We start from the raw sequence: 17,241 nt of genomic DNA, 5'->3' as shown, positions 1-17,241 counted from the left end.
CTAAATAATATTGTCGAAAGCTCGTAGCTTACGACCATGTCTAGGGGGAGGTCAGAGAGCAGTGAAATATGATGTGGAATTCCACAAAAAACATTCCAAGCAACCGATAAATGCAGCACATTTTTAGCTGCTCTGCTCTCGCACGTCTGAAGGGATGCGTAAATCTGCCATCTGCTCTAACTGTGACGCCTATAAAAATGGGGACATGATGCTACCTGTCGTCATCTCTTATAATACGAGGGAACACTGACAACTTTTTGGATGCTGCTCTAATTATGAAACACAACACAAGCAATTGTGCTTTGTCTGTAGGCACAGGGTCTCAAGAGAGTACCGACATTTGCTACAACAACACAACTGACCTTATGGGAGCCATTACATAACCATGCCCACCGCTTTTCAAGGCCAGATCACTCTATCTTTTGACTGTCAAGCAAAATGTACCCGATGATTACGGAAAAAGCTTAAATGCAATAACTTCAAACGCAGCATATCATCATACAAAGAAATTGAAAGCATAAGCTTTTGTACCAGGTTATGTTAAAACAATATATAACAGAAGAAGACAAGAAAATAATGGAATTACAAGGAGAAATGTATCCAAATCACAAGAAGCTAAACATTGTTGACAAAAACTGACATTAACACAAAGAAAAAATGTGCAACTTTCTGCAGATGCAAATGGGGTAAATAATAATAATGTTTGTTTTAATTCTTAAATTAAAATTAACTTGTATATAATAGAGAGAATAAATGATGGAAGTGTAAGATTAATGAAGGTCAGTGTTAAAGGATTAGTTCACTTCAAAATGAAAATTTCCTGATATTTTACTCACCCCCTAGCCTGGATGCCAGCCGATCTTAGCCCCGCCCACAACATTTTTAGGTCGGGCAGTTCGGTCTGGACTCGATCCATAGAGGAGTAATTATCCCCGAACAGAAACTGTTCAGACCAATGAAATCATCAGGGCAGGCTTTAGACGATGATGGACAGATGATCAACAGTAACGTAATCATCACGTCATCAAAGGGGCTTGGATTGTATTTGTTTGAATCCTAAATAGAGAACTTGTTTGTATATGCATTCACCTTCACTATTTCTCTCAAAAATGATGATCATGTTGGGTAAGTACTCTGTGTATTTGTGATGTCATTTATCTGTCGTAGGGTCAATTGTCGGTGGCAGGTAAGTGCTATTTTCAAATATACAGTATATATTGTGTAACATACCAGATAAAAGAGATGTTTTATTAAACGCATATCACTCTTGGCCAATCAAATTAGAGGACAAGAACTGACTATTGTATAATATCCTACATACAATGTGTGCTGTGCCCGATACAACAGAGGCCAACATCTGGAGAACTGTCGGTTGGCATACACTACTGAACATGGTCCAGGATCACCAGAAACACATGTGAATAGTCTGAATACTCGCAATCTCACAGCTCCGGCAGTAGTTTCTTTATTTAAACATAATTATGAATCTAGCTGAAGCACATTTCAAAGGCTTTTCAGAAAAACATTTTTCACAATGCCTTCAGTCGCAAACAGTTGCACACTAAAAGTCCTTTCATATTTTGCAATAATAGGTTTGAAATTCTCGCTGAATACTGTAGCGATCCTTTCCAGGGAAAAGTAATACAAGATGACATGCACTCAGACACACAATGTCAATGTGATTACAGTGTCAGAAATCTCAAGCTAATAGTTTCCTTTATGCATTCAGCAACCTGAAGCTACATGGAATCAACCACCCAACAGGAGGAAATTAGATATAACACAACAATGCATCATTCAGAAAACTATGTAATCAATTTCCAAGAGCTATACTGATGGCAATCTGACAGTTAGCCATCCTCATCGTTCAGTGAGCCCCTAAAATGACGAATGCAAGCAGATTTTTCAATGAATAATGGCTTGAAGGTTGGTCTGCTCCTCGCTCAAAGCCATCATTACACTTCATAAGATTTGCAATTGGAATAAAATGCATGAGTTCTACTGGATACTTTTATGACCCTTTTTTTCACCCCTGGTCACTACATAGGTCAATTTAAATGGAAAAAAGCAGCATGGATGTTCTTCAAAACATTTTGTGCTTTATGGTCATACAGGTTTATAACAATATGAAAAATACATTATGTACAAAAAAGCTAAGGCACATTTTATAATTTTTTATAAGCACACATATTATAAAAATAAAATTATGTTAATATATTTTTAGAAGTAAAAAAAAAAATCAAAATTCAAGTATAATGTTTTTAAATATTACTAAAAATATTAATTTACTATACACACACACACACACACACAATACTGTTCAAAAGATCTGTACGATTAAAGTACGATTAAATTTTTTAAAGAAGAAAAATTGTGAAATATTATTAGTTTCGAATACTTATTTTCTATGTTAATATATTTTAAAATGTCATCTATTCCTGCGATGTTAGAGCTGAATTTTCAGCATCATTACTCCAGTCTACAGCTTCTCATAAATCAAAGATTTCTGAAGGATCATATGCTGATTTGAAGCTAAAGATTATTATAACAGTTGTGCTGCACAACATATTTTTTGGAAACTGTAATAAAAAATGTTTTGAAGAATCTTTGATGAGTAAAACAAATTAAAAGAACAGCATTTACTTAAAATATATACTTAAAAAATACCTTCTGTCACTTTTTATCACTTTAATGCATCTCTGCAGAATAAACGTATATACTGAAAAATACTTTTATATATACACGTGTGTGTGTTTTTTTCAAAAACATATGTATATGTAAATAATAAAATAATATTGTAAATACTAATAGCAAATCTACACTGCATTCTTTGAGAGAGGAATTGTATTATTGTGTTATGTTTTATTTCTCTTTTCTTAGGAAAGTTTATTTTAGGCACTTTGTGTGGCCTTCGCTCATTCTAATGGAGTTTTAAAACTCTAAAATAAAAAAAAATATGATGCTGTCGTGATCCTGTTTCCTCTCTAGACGCATGATAACTCAAAGTAAACAGACAAGCCACCGTCATGTCTAGTGTCAAGAGATATTATCTTGTTTTATTATGTGGCCTGAGGCTTCATGAGCGTCGGCTTTTCTGGTTTTTGTTTGTCACTTGATTGTGTTTGTTTCTTTGGTCAACACTGCCTCTGCAAGGCCGAGCGGTGACGGCACTCCGAACACCCTCTAGAGGCTGGATTATCCTCTGACATTACTAAAACAAACACACACTCTCACCTGTATTGAGTGGGCCGCTCCGGGGTCAGAGGTCAGCGATTCGTTCTGGACCGTGTTGAGCTGTGTAAGACTTTCTTCCATCTTCCCCTCCTTCTCTTCTCCGTCATCGTCATCAAGCTCATCCAAACTCTGTAGAGAAAATTTCAGGCTCAGTCAGTTTACTTTCTTCAGATTGTTTGGGATTTGTGGATTATTTTCACATGACGAGAGAGTCTAATTGTGTTCAACACACACACACAAACAGACACAGGAAGTGTGTTATCGAATAGCCTTTGTGGTATGAGTCTAGGGGATTTTTGGAAAGTGGAATGTCCCATTGCACACTGGGAACAGAAAGTTCTGCATGTCCTAAAACAGACAAGACTTTAAACATGTCTCTATAAGCATGGTGATCCAGAGAATACTAACAATCTGAGCTAATTGTGAATGATATCGCCATATGTGACAAAAGTGACGGAGAGAGAAACCGGTTTTCTTGCTGCTGTAAGCCAGTCTTTCCTGTTCATGGAGGAGGAGGAAGAGTGAAGGTGGAGCCCAGCACAGGACTGGGAGGGTAAAAATAGCCTTACAAGGCTAAACTGGAATGTAATAATTTACACAAGCTTTCCGGCCAGCCGGTTTTATCAACACTTCCTGGGGAAGGGCCAAATTCTGAACCCTCTCATAGACATTGCCATACACAAATGAATGCACAATCTACGACTTAGACAAACACACACACTTTCCTACTCCCCAGGGATCAGTAAACACACTTCATCAGCCCCCGCTGCACCCTTAAAGAGGTCACTTCTGCACTCCGCTGGCCGTTAGCCAAAATCAGACATTCCCCTGCCTAATGACAATCATTTATGTCAATTAAGACAGCTTATAAACTTGAGGGCAAATTATTGTCACAACAGTAAAAAGACTATAAACATTTTCAATGGAGACCATTATTGTACAAACACTATCTGTAACTATACATACAAGCACTGAATGACCTTTTGAAAACCGTACAAAAAAGAAAAGACCTATAAACATTGAAAGTGTGTAGAGATCATCTATATAGTGTCGGCTTGAAACTGCCATTTTATAAGTTCTATTATCACTCAGAAAGTGTAGAAAGACACTCGCAAATATGGTCCTATATCAGAGGGAGAAATAGATTTATTTTCAACAATGTGCCTGATCATTGCAAAATGGTCATTTACATATTCCTGAAGGGATAGTTCACCCAAAAATGTAAATTCTGTCATCATTTACTCAACCTCAAGTTGTATCAAACCTGTATGAGTTTCTTTTCTTCTGCTGAACACAAAATAAAACATTTTGAAGAATGTTTGCAACAAAGCAGATGTTTTGTCCTATTTTTTCCCTTCTATGGTAGTCAATGGTTGCTCTATCTGCTTTGTTGCAAACATTCTTCAAAATGTTTTATTTTGTGTTCAGCAGAAGAAAAGAAACTCATACAGGTTTGATACAACTTGAGGTTGAGTAAATGATGACAGAATTTACATTTTTGGGTGAACGATCCCTTTTAAGGCATGAGCAGCAAGCAAAAACTACAGGGAATTGCAAATATTTGACTAAAAATAAAATAATTTTTAAAAGAAATTATATTCATCTATATGAAATATATAAATTAAAACATGAAAAGTGAATAATAATATGAAGAACAGTGAATAGAGTCGAAAAGGGACACTGAGGGTCTGGAGATAAAGTGGTGGAAAAACAGAAAAGAAAGGCTGCAAATTCCTTGCCCTTCCTGTTTATAAAGCAAATGAGAAACTCATTTAGCTTGACATAAACGTACGTGTATTTACTCGAGTAAACAGGTTAGATCATCAAACCTTTAACCTATTTGTGTTTGCCGTGAGGGAGAGGGGCTTCATTTAAAATGAGCATCTGTGCTCATCCTCTGCTTTATTAGGAATGCATGCGCGGATGGAAATTTTGTGTCTCGCCTTCTGGAAATTTTTTTTATCTACGATCTATCACGTTAATACCCCTTTCCTGGCAGAGAGAATGTGCAACATATCTGCCTCAGAACTACAGCCTATCCCACCGCCTTAACTTTCCGACTGCAATGCACCGCTTGCATTTTTTTGAGGGGGTATGGTATATTCCCTCAAATATATCAAAAGATATTTGACATTCCTAATGTCTCAAGTTAACAATAAGAGGCACAATTATGTTAGACTGTGCTTTTTTATTTATAAAATGGGTACTACATAACATAATAGATAATATGCTACCGAACTTAAAAGAAATCTAAAATTAATAATGTCTCATCTTGTGTATTTTAGCTCCGCTGGGACATTTTATTGACCAATCAACATCTGGAACAACAACAAAAAAAGCATTTTTTTTGCCACTTAACTCCACTTAACTCACTCGTTTTCCATGATGATTCCATGTTGGAATTCTCTCTAAAATATTTCACAAAAAAAGTGAGAAGAGCTCAGTGTCTGTGTGTGTTTGACTGGTGTTGTATTCAGCCGTTTATGCACTAGATTAATGGAGAGACGAGCTGAGGGGCTCTGGATGCTCTTCCCTCCTGATGTCCTCGGCAGACTGGATTTAATGACTGTGGATTAATCAAGTATTGCATGCCCTGGCTACGCAGGTTCATTAGGATGATGTATTACACCCATGGAAGGTGAATAGTGTGTGTTCGAGTGTGTGCGCGATGAAGTCAACTGTCCTTTCATCATCACAAACCCAGTCTCTTGGAGTGACTTAATGATTTAACCCAGAATCCCAAGATTATTCCGGGCACAGCTAAAAGCCATTTTATTTCATAAGTGCACACATTAGAATCAAATTTGGAAGGCTGTGGAGACATTTTTGGTTTAAGTGTCAAATACAGTTCTGAGTATTAACATTTCCTTCCACATTAGTACAACAAAAGCTGATATGCGAAGGGATATTGGTTATTATTTGATAACCACTGTTTCAACCTGAGATATCTCATGAGTGAATGATTTGGAATCCTCTACAAAGTAGTAATTTCTTTCACACACAAAAAAATTGCATTGACTGCAAATCTTTGGACTGTATATATATACACCTTTCGCAAACACGAGAATGCTTACACTGCCAAATGCTGCATACTGAGGCAGAAAGATCCACCTGCAAATGTTGTGCAAGAATTTGAATGAGATTTATGATGGCAACCTATCTCTCTCCTGCACCGGATAAAAGATTATCCTTACCTGGTGGACATATATTTACGGCTTAGCGATTTTGAGTGCTCAAAATTGTGCACACACACACAACCGGCTGGCAGAATCGGTGGACGTGCTCTCTGGTTATTAAACTTAATCATAAACCGTTGTCTGACAGCCCAGCGGCCATGGTCAGCTCAGCTCACTATATTTTTTTATATTTAAATACACAACAGCATGCAAGTTTCTCACTGAACTGACGTGTCTTTGCAAGTTCTGTTCCCCAAAGATTTTTTTATTTTTTTATTTAATTTCAACAGAGATTGTAGGGAAAAGCGTGTGAAATGTTTAGATTAGGGACTTCCGCAACACTTTGATTTGAAGGCACTAGGCGAAACTTTAACAGATATCAATTCAGGTGGCTTACGAAAGCTGAAAAATTCTGCCTCCGCAGGGAGCGTACTGAGGTAGGAAGGCAACAATGCACGTCCAAATCCAATGATCGTGTCACATCCTGTCTACTGAGATGCCTTCATCTGATTGTTTTGAAGGCAGCACAAATGTATCCATCCCTGCCTATGATATCCCATAATTCCTGTGCTTGTGTTTTAGTGAGAGTTGAGCTGAAGGACAAAAATGCATCTAAAAGCTGGTAGTCAGTTTTTGTGTAAATGTAGGATTTTGCTTTTTCCAACTTTCCTTCTTAATTACTAGCAAAATAATTGTATGGCAATTAAAAAATATATTTGCTTTATCATCACCAAAGCCCTCTTTATTGTGTTGCTGGTAAAGAAAGACTATCCAAAATCTGGCATTTAATGCTGTCCAAATCTTCTTTGTTTTAACCTGTTTGTCACACAAAAGGTATCCAGGGCTTTAGAGAACAATAAAGATCTCAACCCATATAAAGTTTTATGCTGGAGTTATTGTGACCTGTTTGAATGATCTCAGCGCATGGCGCAGGTGCATTAAGGGCGTGCCTGAATCCACTTTTGCTAGTCTAACGATGAAAAAAAAACACAAAAAAAAACAGTTGGCACGCCAGGCGCATGGGTCCAAAAGGGTTGTACCTAGTCTCTTAATGAGTCATGGGTGTGTTTTGGGTAAAACCGAAAAAGAGGAAACCAAGGCCGAAAAACGAAACACAGAAAGAAATTATGCCAATTATTAGTAATTGTAACCAATAGTAACCATTTCATTTATGGCTATGACTGTGTAACTTCACTAAAAATTAATATTAAAGTTTCAAATAATAAATCAATTACAAATTATGCATAAATATATTTAGAACATTGCAACAATGCACAGTATAAAATACAATTTATACTAAAATGTCTAACTTGACCTCACTCATGTGTACATTAAATAATAATGCACAGGCCTACTGGCCTGCAGAAATTTAATAAAGTAATGAAATGTAAAATAACTGCATATTTAACTGTTTAAATGAAAGATTAATCCTTATTAAACTTACAAAAGCTATTCAAATCAAGAGCAGTGAGGGATATCCTTATCTTTTGTTTGACATTAAACAGAGCAGTAAAGGCTACTGCCTCTTTAAGACCTAATGCAGGGATATGCGTCGACTTTCTCGACTGTATAGTGTATACAGTTCTCTTGAGGCATATTCAGACTATGTCTGCTTGGATACTCATCAAGATGGACATGTTGACATACTTCTTGTGTGAGTTTGTCTGTTTATGAGCAAGACTTGAAAAATAACTCAATATTTGTGCGCTGTGAGACGAGTGTACGCTTTCGGATGAGAGCACAGAGACAGATCTTCTCACAGCGTGTGCGCGGGTTCTCATACGCGTATTCTGGCTCTACACGCGTGTGATGACGGCGAAAAAAAAATTATTGGTCATTTTCGAATATAAGGCAGCACTCGCATGCATTGAACAAAGTTTACAAAGAGAGACCATTTTTATTTTATTAGCACTGTTTTTGTAGTGTATCACTGAGGAGCCAGTACGTGTATTGACAGAAACATAAAGCATTATTAGATGCGTCATCAGACGTATATGAACCACGTCCACACCATAGACTGGTCCACACCGCAGATGATGCTTTGGAAAAGCACATGCAGGTCACGGTTTCTGTTTGCGTCATCACAACGTTTCGGCTGTATTGTTTCGTGATAAAAGTCTTTTGCCCGCTTTTGGGCCATTTTCGGTGGCTGAAAATTCGGTGCATCCGAATTATGCTAGTTTTGGGTGTAACGTGCAATTGACCAATCAGATTCTCATCTCCCATTCCCTTTAAAAGCCAGTTGCGCTTGCACCATGGCGGAATTCACTATTTACATGGCGGAATTTGCAACCGTAAAGACTGAATGCTTCTTGAATTTTTAATATTTAAAAATGTTTGTGTGCTGCTGCGCATCCCTGTGTGTGTAATAAACAGAGTGTACATGCGTTGTGCACATGCTTATAGGCGAATATTACTAATGCTCCCTTTAAATAACACAAAAAAATACTACCCTATTGACTTTAAATCAGGTTTTTGTTGATCAATGGCACAGTTGTTTTCAGTTGCCTTAAAATAGCAACCCGCCAACAATGCACGTGAACACAACTAGTTTTCAGACCAGCGAACAGATGGCACTGGACATGAAAATGATAACTATGTCTGACTGAAACTATCAAAAAACACGTCGCTCCTGCCGTCACATTGCACTAGGTGACTGACAGCAATCGTCTTTCTGGGGGATTGGCAGTGCCCTACCCCTTTTTACGTATTAGGCATTTTTAAAATACAAGCAGAACAAACTGTATGCAAACATGAATATGTTTGCAATCCGTTCAACTGAGCAGAAAATCCTTTGTTTCTATAAAACAGAGCAGCATAAACATATACCGTCTAAAATTGTATGGGTTCTGTAAAAAAGTCATACAGAGTCATACAGTGTTCATTTCTTTTTAGCTTCTGTGAGTGCTCATCTTTATTAGAAGTTCTTAGTTTAGGATATTTTAAAAGCTCGGCCTCAATCAGTGTCTCTGCTAAGACATTTTGTTTTAACTCGTCACCACAAAAGACATCTTCACCTCATGACTTGTGTGCGGTCAAACCGCACAGCGTGTTCTCTTCTCAGACAGTGAGAGCTGTCCATTTACACATCCCCAACAGTGATTCAAGCATGCATAACCCAGACCTACATTTGAGAACACACACGGCAGGATGGATTACATCAGTCAGACTTAAAAATAATAAAAAACACAAGGAAGAGGACAAAGTCAGGACATAAGACTTAATCCACTCCATGGTCTGTGCCAGTTCTGAGAGAACCGACAAGCCGTTTTCGAACATTCCAGGAGAGTTGCTTTTAGTGTAACCGCGACGGTCCACAGAGTGTATTATGAGGTTTTGAAGGAATGTTTGTGAGCGCTTAAAGCATTCACAGCTTTGCACCGTCTCTCCTAAAATGGTAGCCTTCTTTCTGAAACAACATACAGGAGGCCATTCCTGGTTAGTCCATAAATCTTGTTTCTGAGCGACTTGTGTGCAGATTTGCAGCCTGTAAAGTTATTTCCGAAATCTGCTCAGTCCAGCCACCTCCATGTTTGCTGGGTGTCATTAAATCACGCATTCGTTTCACATACAGTCCTAGTACGTTAGGTCCGAAGACATGAATTAAAGGGATAGTTCACCAAAACACACATAAAAAATATGAATGTACTCACCCTAAAAATGTGATTTTCTTTTTCTGTGGAACAAAAAGTGTTTTCAGGGAGTTCAATGTTGTTTTGCACCCCATTAACTTCAAAACCTAATTCAAAAAATCTTGATGTTCCAAAGAATAAAAAAGTCATAAAGTGTTGGATCAACATGAGGCCAGGTATGAGGACAATTTTGATTTTGGCGTGAGCTATTACTGTAGGTAATAAATGACTGAGTTAATGGATTTGAGATTGGAGAAAACAAATTATCTAAAAAAATGAGTATATACAGATGGTATTCCAAAATAATCTTTCGTGACTTTTCATGACTGGTTATCAATGGCACCAAAATATACCATATGCAATCTGTTCAATGGTGAATCACATAAAAACAAAGTTTCGCGCTGTCAGGGAACTTGTAAATGGGGTTTTCATTGAGGTTATATTGGCTGCATAAAAACAAACATCTCCTCTAAGCAATTTCAGAGTTCCAGTTCTCTCCGCTGTCCGTTTGGTTATTCAAAGAGTGGGCATTTTATTCAACAGCCCATCCACAGACTGATGCAATAATTTGAAAGCCTGAATTGAATTTCAAGACTAGCTGCAAGACTTCGCGTGTACGTGGTAGTCTACATTCAACACAAGTCACTCAAAAGGAGACGGCAAGTAATCTGATTTTATCACTGTGACTCTTCTTTTTAATAAAAAAAACTGTCAATCTACAGAAATGTTCCATCATTTGTACAATCTAATTTAGAGTGTGAGTGACTCACATAAAAAGGTTATTTTAAAACGATTTATTTTGCTTCAGAACCTCAATACTTTTTAACACTGTAGTTCATCCAAAAATGATTATGCAAGGAACACCTGTGGTGAAAATCAAGTTTTTAATGTTGTTTATATGTTTTTGTAACATGCTTTAAGGCAAATCATGTGCAAATTCATAAGTCAACACTATTGCAGAGTACTTTCTCCTTAAAACTGCAGTGGAAAAAAAGAAATGTTTGAAAATCGCTGGTGCATCACAAACTACCTTTAGCATATCATCATTACTGCTACATGCTGCGAAACAGGAGAGACTCAAGAGAATTTATATTTTTCTGTTGATATGAAAAATTGGGTACATTTACCAAATTAATTATGATGTACATTACCACGTTAAGATGAACTACATGGCTTTTCTTCACTGATGTTTGAAGCGTTTCTAAGGATGCTGATTTTGAGATGGCACTGGAACATTGTTCATGTAACATTAGCAACACATTATTAGCTGTTTGATGATGGAGTCAAGCCAAAGGCTAATCAGATTAATTACCGTTGTGTCTGACATTGTAGAGAGCGATATATAAACCGCATTATCATTCTGTTACATCGACTTGTAGACAAGCCTGAATGAAGGACTGGAGGCAGGTCTCATTTTGCACATTCATCCGCATACTAAATTAAAGGGATAGTTCACCCAAAAATGAAAATGTGATGTTTATCTGCTTACCCCCAGTGCATCCAAGATGAAGGTGTCTTTGTTTCTTCAGTAGAACACAAATTAAGATTTTTAATTCCAACCATTGCCATCTGCCAGTTATAATGCATGTGAATGGGTAACAATTCTATGAGAGTTAAAAAAAAAAACATGCTTAGACAACAGGCACAAAAGCCCTGTTGCTCGTGACGACACATTGATGTCTTAAAGGACAACTCCGGTGAGAAATGAACCTAGGGGTAATTAACAGATGGGTAGCGAGTAGATCGTTCTCTGTGATGCGTTTTCATGAGAATCGAATGTAAAGAGTTTTATCTCTAAAAACAGATTAGCTTATAATGCTTGTCTATGGGGCACAGGGTAGACACAGGATGGTAAAATTAAATCGCTAGTTAATACCACTAACAAGGCTCAAAATAGCCTCACACTAACACGGTAGCATAATGAGGTCCCTACATGCAAACCGAAGCATTGAGAACTTTGTAAGAGTACAAACAGTTTAATAAGAAGATACGTTGTAAACATAGTGCCTTACGCGTTCACGGACAGGCACCATCTCGAAAAACAGTCTCGACGAATCGATCTACGAGCGCTGTTCTAAGTGAGCTGGTCGATAGGAATTAAGTTTGTGAAATGTAATAACACGGACATTTTTATTTTTATTTATTTATTTTCTCTGTTGTGTTCAGTGTTTTCTTCCGGAAACAACGGACCATATGAGATTCCAAGTCACAGTTCATCACTTAGCAGAGCTCTCGTCGCTCGATTCGTCGAGACTGTTTTCCAAGATGGTGTCTGTCCATGAACGCGTAATGCACTATGTTTAAAAAGTGTCTTCTTATTAAACTGTTTGTACTCTTACAAAGTTCTCAATGCTTCGGTTTTGTTGGGACCCTCATTATGCTACTGTGTTAGTGTGAGGCTATTTTTAGCCTTGTTAGTGGTATTAACTAGCGATTTAATTTCACTACTCTGTGCCCCATAGACTAGTTTTATAAGCTAATTTGTTTTTAAAGATAAAACTCTTTACATTCGATTTTCATCAAAACGCATCCCAGAGAACGATCTACTCGCTACCCATCTGTTAATTACCCCTAGGTTCATTTCTCACCGGAGTTGTCCTTTAAGACACAAACTTATCAGTTTCTGTGAGAAACTGAACAGTATTTGTTTTTTGACTCATATCCAGACGAATCTCATCTAGTGTTCCCATCCGCTACAACTTCGTCTAATATAGTCAAACTGGCCTAACATCGAAGGTCAAACTGACTTTTTTTTACTCTCATAGAATTGGTACCCATTCACATCATGCATTATGACTGGCAGACTGCAACGGTTGGAATTAAAAAAATAAAAATCTTCATTTGTGTTCTACTGAAGAAACACCTACATCTTGGAAGCACTGGGGGTAAGCAGAGAAACATCACTTTTTTTGTTGTTGGGTGAACTATCCCTTTAAGCAAGGGTTACATTCAAGCTATTTTTAAGGCATGAATCATAATGGTCCCCAAGAACGCTCTCTGACCCAATCCACTTCTTCCATTTTATAGAAAAAAGCAGCTTGGACAATGTTTTAAAAATCCTCAGAAGGAATCTTGTCCCTTTGGAACGAGAGATTAAGTCAAAGATTACTTTAATTCTGGTCTTTAAGGCTTTAACATCTTTTTTTAACATCAGCACTCTGATATTGACCTTATATATTCTTCCTGGTGCTACAGAGACGATTGACAGTCAGAAAACCATTTTGCAGCAGCCAATAAAAATAGTGCAAAATATTATGAACGCAGGAAATTCGCTGATCACAAGCTCCACTCTGTAATTTTCCAGTCATAAGGAGAATTGGCTAATTACATGCCTCCAATTCCTCACGCCTAATGGCTGCTTGATGTTTTGCTATATTTGTCACATAGAAGATGCACATTACATGGATGATGAAACAACCAGGGCTCTGAAGTAAACCTGAGACTCGTGTAAACAACTGACTACATAGTGAACTAAAAACCGTTTCAGCTACCGCGGTGTGCTCAGAATCGCTATGACAAAGCATTTACAACTACACATCACATTAGTTTACGCTCAAGAATAAACAACTCATTGAATAAACACAGCCCAAATGCTCATTATTATGAAGTAGGAGTCTCTATGACTCCAGGAAGCCATGAATATCATTGCAAACTCATTACAGAACCCTTCCACGGCTTTAAGAGCATAGTTATGGTCAACCAGGGTACATTCTGATTCAGCTGGTTTCTCATTCCTCCTCTGGGACAAGAAGAGGGCATTTGGTGTTAAATAACCCTTGAAGGGTTACCACTGGGCAGATGAGGCTGGTTATCACACTACCTTTTGTCCAGACACAGGCTCTCCTGATGTGAAGGTACACACAGCGAGACTGCATTTCCATTACAGACTTCACTGTTTATTCTCACCCATGTTTGACTAGGGAGGCGAGTGTTCAATCACTACAAACAGAATAGTGGCTTCAACAGAGTTCAGTCTCTGAAATATGTGACGAAGCATGAAAGCTCAAAGCAGGGATATTTTGTGTAGTTGTGTAGTTAATGGGCACTAATTTGCCAAGCAGGAAAATCTAACAAATTCTTGAAAGATAATTATTATGATAATGAACAGCTTAAAAGCATAATGGGGAACATCTGCTTCTCCATACTGCCGATTTTTTTTAAACCAGTGAACTGAAGCCAGTGAGGGATGGTGGTAGGTTGTGATTAAACAGATAACAAAACTCATGGTTCAGATCATATTAAGTTTTTATGGCCAACCCGGTCTCATGAGAGAACGTAACTGCTATTTTTAGAAAAAAGGAAATAAGAATGTCCACCTCTTAATGAATGAACATGAACACTGGGCAAGCTGTGCAGGGTTTATGCTAGTGGCAGGAAGCAGAACTGATGTTCAGTCAATCGTCATGACCTCTTATCTTTTACCCTTTAGATGGCAAAAACTGATTCGTCACTGTGTTATGGTTTCTTGCTTTTCATTTGCGGTTCTTCAGTTCTGAGCAGGGCTGCTCTTCTGGTTTCAGTAGCTGCCAGCAGTTCTGCTTCACGCCGAGCACAGCAGCATGTTGTTTCTCCATAAGCACACACTTCAGTAACACTCAGAGACCAGACCTCGCTGCAGTGAGAGGGCAGAGTGCACGCTAGCAGTGAGTCATCAAGCCCCCTCTTGTCCTCCACATTCTTTCACTTACTTACTCCCCTCCCCTCCCTTTTTTGGAAATCTTTTCCTTTTCCTTCACTTGCTCTATTCTCTTTTTGAGTCTAATGAGCCTGACACTCAGCAGGTTTAAAGAACTGCTGACTCATGGTCAAACAGTGACTTGATACATAAGTGGGACCGTGCAATTCTATGATTTAATGGACTACAACAACTTTTAGTATTCATGCTGGCTTCGTATGGTTTTGAAAAAGTTTTGTACCCATTTCAATAAAAAAAAAAGAAAATGTAAAAATGTAATGTACTGTAACCATCAAACACATTTTCCACACATCTTGAAATTTGAGTGTTCAGTCATCCTAGTCATAAAAACAATGTCTGAGGTCAGCAGGGATTCAAAAATAAAGCCAAAACAGTAATATTGTGAACATTGGGGCTGGGGTGTAATGAATTACAAGTAACTTGAGTTGCGTAATCAGATTACTTTTTTCAAGTAACTAATAAAATAACGCTTTACTTTTAAATTTACAACAAAGTATCTTTGAAAAATAAAATAACTTATTTGAATCTATTACCTGACAGCTCTCCTGTTCCAATGTTGAGATAAATCTGTGTGAACATGATGGTTATTGTAGGTTTAAAATAAATGTGAGCAGGCATTTACTCATCTCACTTGCAAAAAAACAAAAACAAGATTCAGTATAACTCAATTAATAAAAACTGTGAAAATCAATCTCTTGAATATTATGAATATTTAATCTCAATTTAATTATCTCTGCTGCTGACCTGACTAATAAGAAATATTACTTTGGATAAACATCACATTTGTGTTTAATTTGTATTGCTGAAGTAAGAGTGTTGAACTTTCTTCTCCTCCACCATATTCTTCTGAAATATAGAATGGCAGAACAGCTGAAAGTTTTGTGTTTTTTTGTTTTTGTTTATTTTACCGCGCTTTCTACTGTATAGGCATGAATTTGCATTTCTTTCTGACTGAAGCTTATTCATCTCACTTTTGGCATCAAAGGACCTTCACTTTTGCCAAAAAATTTCCTTTTTTGTTGATATTAATAAACAAACAAGCAAGCCCAGCCCAGATGAGAAAAAGTAATGCAAAAGTAATATAAAGGATTACTTTCCATAAAAAGTAACTAGGCTAAGTAACAATTCTATTTTTTTGTTTTGTTTTTTTGGGTAATGCAATATTGTAATGCCTTAATTTTAAAAGTAACTTCCCCAAACACTGATTGTGAAATATTATTGTAATGTAAAATAACTTTTCTATATTGATGTATGTTAAATTTGTATTAATTGCTGTGATGGTAAAGCTGAATTGTTAGCAGCCATTACTCCATCCTTCAGAAATCATCCTGATTTTGTGCTTAAGAAATGTTTTATTTCTATAATAATAATACAATTAAATAAAATAAAAAACTGACCCACAACTTTTCAACAGTAGTGTTAAAGGTCCCATGGCATGAATTTTTCATTTTATAAGGTTTTTTAACATTAATATGAGTTCCCCCCCAGCCTGAATATTGTCCCCACGTGGCTAGAAATTTTGATCGGTGTAAACCGAATTCTGGCTGTCTTTCTCTGCCTTAGAGAAATTGAATTCTCCTGTTATGACGTCATAACTCCTTCCTCTACTTTGCCCGCCCAGAGAATTGGTAGAGAATGGATTCAGTTTATCAATCGCAATGTCAGCAGCACAGGGTTTACCATATGAATTTGACAGCACCGCCACAAACAGTGAGTGTTCATTAATGCCTGATCTGTGATTAGTGATTTCTGATGTGTAGCTAATCATTCAAGTTCACACAGACTTTCTTTCTAAATCGTTTAAAACTGTCAGTCCCGCCGCTGGCCGTCTTAATGCATCAGTGAATCAAGACAGTGACTAAAATGATCACTTCATGTCATTTCTGTTAGCAGCATGAAACAAATCTGTTATTTAAATTATTAAACTACAGAGCGCGATCAAAGAACACTCTAATGTTCGGATCTGTCCATCACACGTATCTCTGCAGTGCACACTTGTCCAAACTTCCGTTATAATGACGCTGTTAAGCTGTACAACAGAAGCTCTTACTGTATTCATGTCCATGTCGTGTTTGTTGTTAGTTGTGGTAAAAGCATTTTGTGAGAGAAATAACGTTGCAAAGTTCACTCGGTTATTCAGAGCTCTCAGATAAAAACAAAATAAACTCACGCTCTCAACAACTCGGTACAATAACAGTTCCTTAGCAATTAGTGATGTCCGGTTCGCGAACGAATCGTTCTTTTTAACCGGATCTTTATAGTGAACCGGTCGAACCAGTTCACCAAATCGAACTGAATCGTTCTAAACTGTTCGCGTCTCAAATCAGGGCTGATCCCACAAATACTGTAGATATTAACTTTCTGCCATCAGTGACAGTCTCTCAAACTAGAAATAAAACGAATATCTTGAAGTAGATGCTGTAACTCCTATCGTTAGCTGAAGTGAGACATGTTTTGCTGAGAGATCTGATGAACTCACGAGCAGCTGATACTGAGCATGCGC

General features: G+C 37.4%; 1 protein-coding gene across 1 annotated transcript in view; it reads right to left on the bottom strand.

The window, feature by feature from the left end:
* pawr (PRKC, apoptosis, WT1, regulator) overlaps positions 1 to 17,241 on the bottom strand; it is an 82,309-nt gene that overhangs the window by 24,436 nt on the left and 40,632 nt on the right. Inside the window, exon 2 of the mRNA XM_067428653.1 lies at positions 3,235 to 3,363. Coding sequence (XP_067284754.1) covers positions 3,235 to 3,363 — 129 coding nt within the window. The remainder of the gene's footprint in view (positions 1 to 3,234; positions 3,364 to 17,241) is intronic.

Source organism: Pseudorasbora parva, chromosome 20 (genome assembly GCF_024679245.1).
Source record: "Pseudorasbora parva isolate DD20220531a chromosome 20, ASM2467924v1, whole genome shotgun sequence".
NCBI classification, from domain to species: Eukaryota; Metazoa; Chordata; class Actinopteri; order Cypriniformes; family Gobionidae; genus Pseudorasbora; species Pseudorasbora parva.
Note: the sequence above shows the minus strand (reverse complement) of the source record. Positions and strands in the feature narration are given on the sequence as shown.